Raw genomic sequence first — 1,707 nt, 5'->3', positions numbered from 1 at the left:
CCTGGCCCCAAGACCTCCGCTTGCTGTGAGGCAGAGAGATCTTCCCCCAATCATAGACCTAGATGGTCCAATACCAAGAAGGGCTATGTTCCCGAGGGCTGATACAAGTGATCTTATGCCCCTAGGAGACCCTGATGATCCGAACCCACCATTCACTGACGAGATAATGAATGTCCGCATCTCAAGAAAGTTCAAGATGCCCACCATCAAAGCATACGATGGTACTGGCGACCCTGCTAATTATGTCAGGATGTTCTCTAACACCCTATTGCTACAGCCCGTGAATGACGCAATCAAGTGTCGGGCCTTTCCTCAAAACCTATCGGGTATGGCTCAAAGGTGGTACAGTCGTCTGCCCCCAAACTCTACTAGATCTTTTAGAGACTTGAGCCAAGCTTTCATCAAGCAATTTATCAGTGGTCGAGTATATGAGAAGAGTTCGGTTTCTCTCATGGGCATAGTCCAAGGAGCAAAAGACTCCTTGAAAGACTACCTGAACCGATTCATGAAAGAGGATCTGAAGGTCCCTGATCTTAACGATAAGGTAGGTATGGGAGCCTACAACATGGGACTAGAGAAGAGTTATTTAAGATATCCCTGGCCAAACGCCCTCTTAAAAGCATGCTACTGCTCCAGGATAGTGTCGGAGAGTATATCAAGGTGGAGGAAAGAATGAAGAAGACAACTGTGAGTTATGAACATGCTGGAAACAAGAAGCGGAAGACGGATCAGGAGTACGATACCAAGGACAAGTATCCTCGAATTGGAAAAGGCTCTGACTCCTCTTCTGAGAAGAATCAGCAACCAAGGTTCACTAAATATGCGAGGTTGAACGCTCCAAAGAGCCAAATCCTTATGGAAATTAATAAAGACAAAGAGTTCAAATGGCCGAAGCCACTAAGGGGAGACCTCGTGAAAAGAGACAAGAGTCGATACTGCAGGTACCACAAAGATGTTGGTCATGATACTGATAACTATAGGCAAGTCAAGGATGAGATCGAGTATTTAATCCGAAGAGCAAAGTTTGGACGTTTCACCAAGGGTGAAGAGGATGGAGGCCAAAAAAGAGATAATAATCGAAGAGATGACGATCGAAGCGGTAATGATAGAGATCACAACCCACAGCACTGAGGGCCGGTAATCAATATGATCTTAGGTGGTCTTACAACAGCTGGGAATACATGGTTTCTCGAAAAGCTTATACGAGAGAGGTGATGAGCATAGTTAGAGAACCATCTAAGTGTTCTAAGTCAGAGATGACACTGGAATTCGGTGACCCAGATCTCAAAGGTTTGAAATTTCCTCAGGATGATCCTCTGGTTATCACCCCGATAATTGGAAATTGTCATTTTATAAGGGTCCTAGTGGACAATGGAGCTTTCATGGATATTCTTTTCCATCACACATTCATAAGGATGGGTTATAATGATTCTCAACCAACTCCATCTGATGCACCCATATATGAATATAACCACATGGGAATGCAAAGTCGAAGGGGCAATACAACTTTCCATAACTATAGGGGAATAGCTCAAGGAGGCCACGTAGATGTTAAATTTTCAGGTTGTTAAGGGAGCCTCTACTTTTAATGCCATCATGGGTAGAACAGGGATATATGCATTTAAGGCCGTCCCCTCAACCTACCACATGGTACCGAAGTTCCCTACTAGCAACGGTGTTGGAGAGGCGAAAGGATATCATAAAATG

The 1,707-nt window shown here is 44.5% G+C and overlaps 1 protein-coding gene across 1 annotated transcript; it reads left to right on the top strand.

The window, feature by feature from the left end:
- The first annotated feature begins 328 nt into the window (after nucleotides 1–328).
- On the top strand, nucleotides 329–1,131 carry LOC141690903 (uncharacterized). Its single transcript, XM_074495660.1, has 2 exons — nucleotides 329–544; nucleotides 637–1,131. Exons 1-2 carry the CDS (start codon nucleotides 329–331, stop codon nucleotides 1,129–1,131), a joined length of 711 nt encoding a protein of 236 aa, XP_074351761.1.
- Nucleotides 1,132–1,707: the final 576 nt, after the last annotated feature.

Source organism: Apium graveolens, chromosome 10 (assembly GCF_009905375.1).
Source record: "Apium graveolens cultivar Ventura chromosome 10, ASM990537v1, whole genome shotgun sequence".
Classification (NCBI taxonomy): Eukaryota; Viridiplantae; Streptophyta; class Magnoliopsida; order Apiales; family Apiaceae; genus Apium; species Apium graveolens.
Note: the sequence above shows the minus strand (reverse complement) of the source record. Positions and strands in the feature narration are given on the sequence as shown.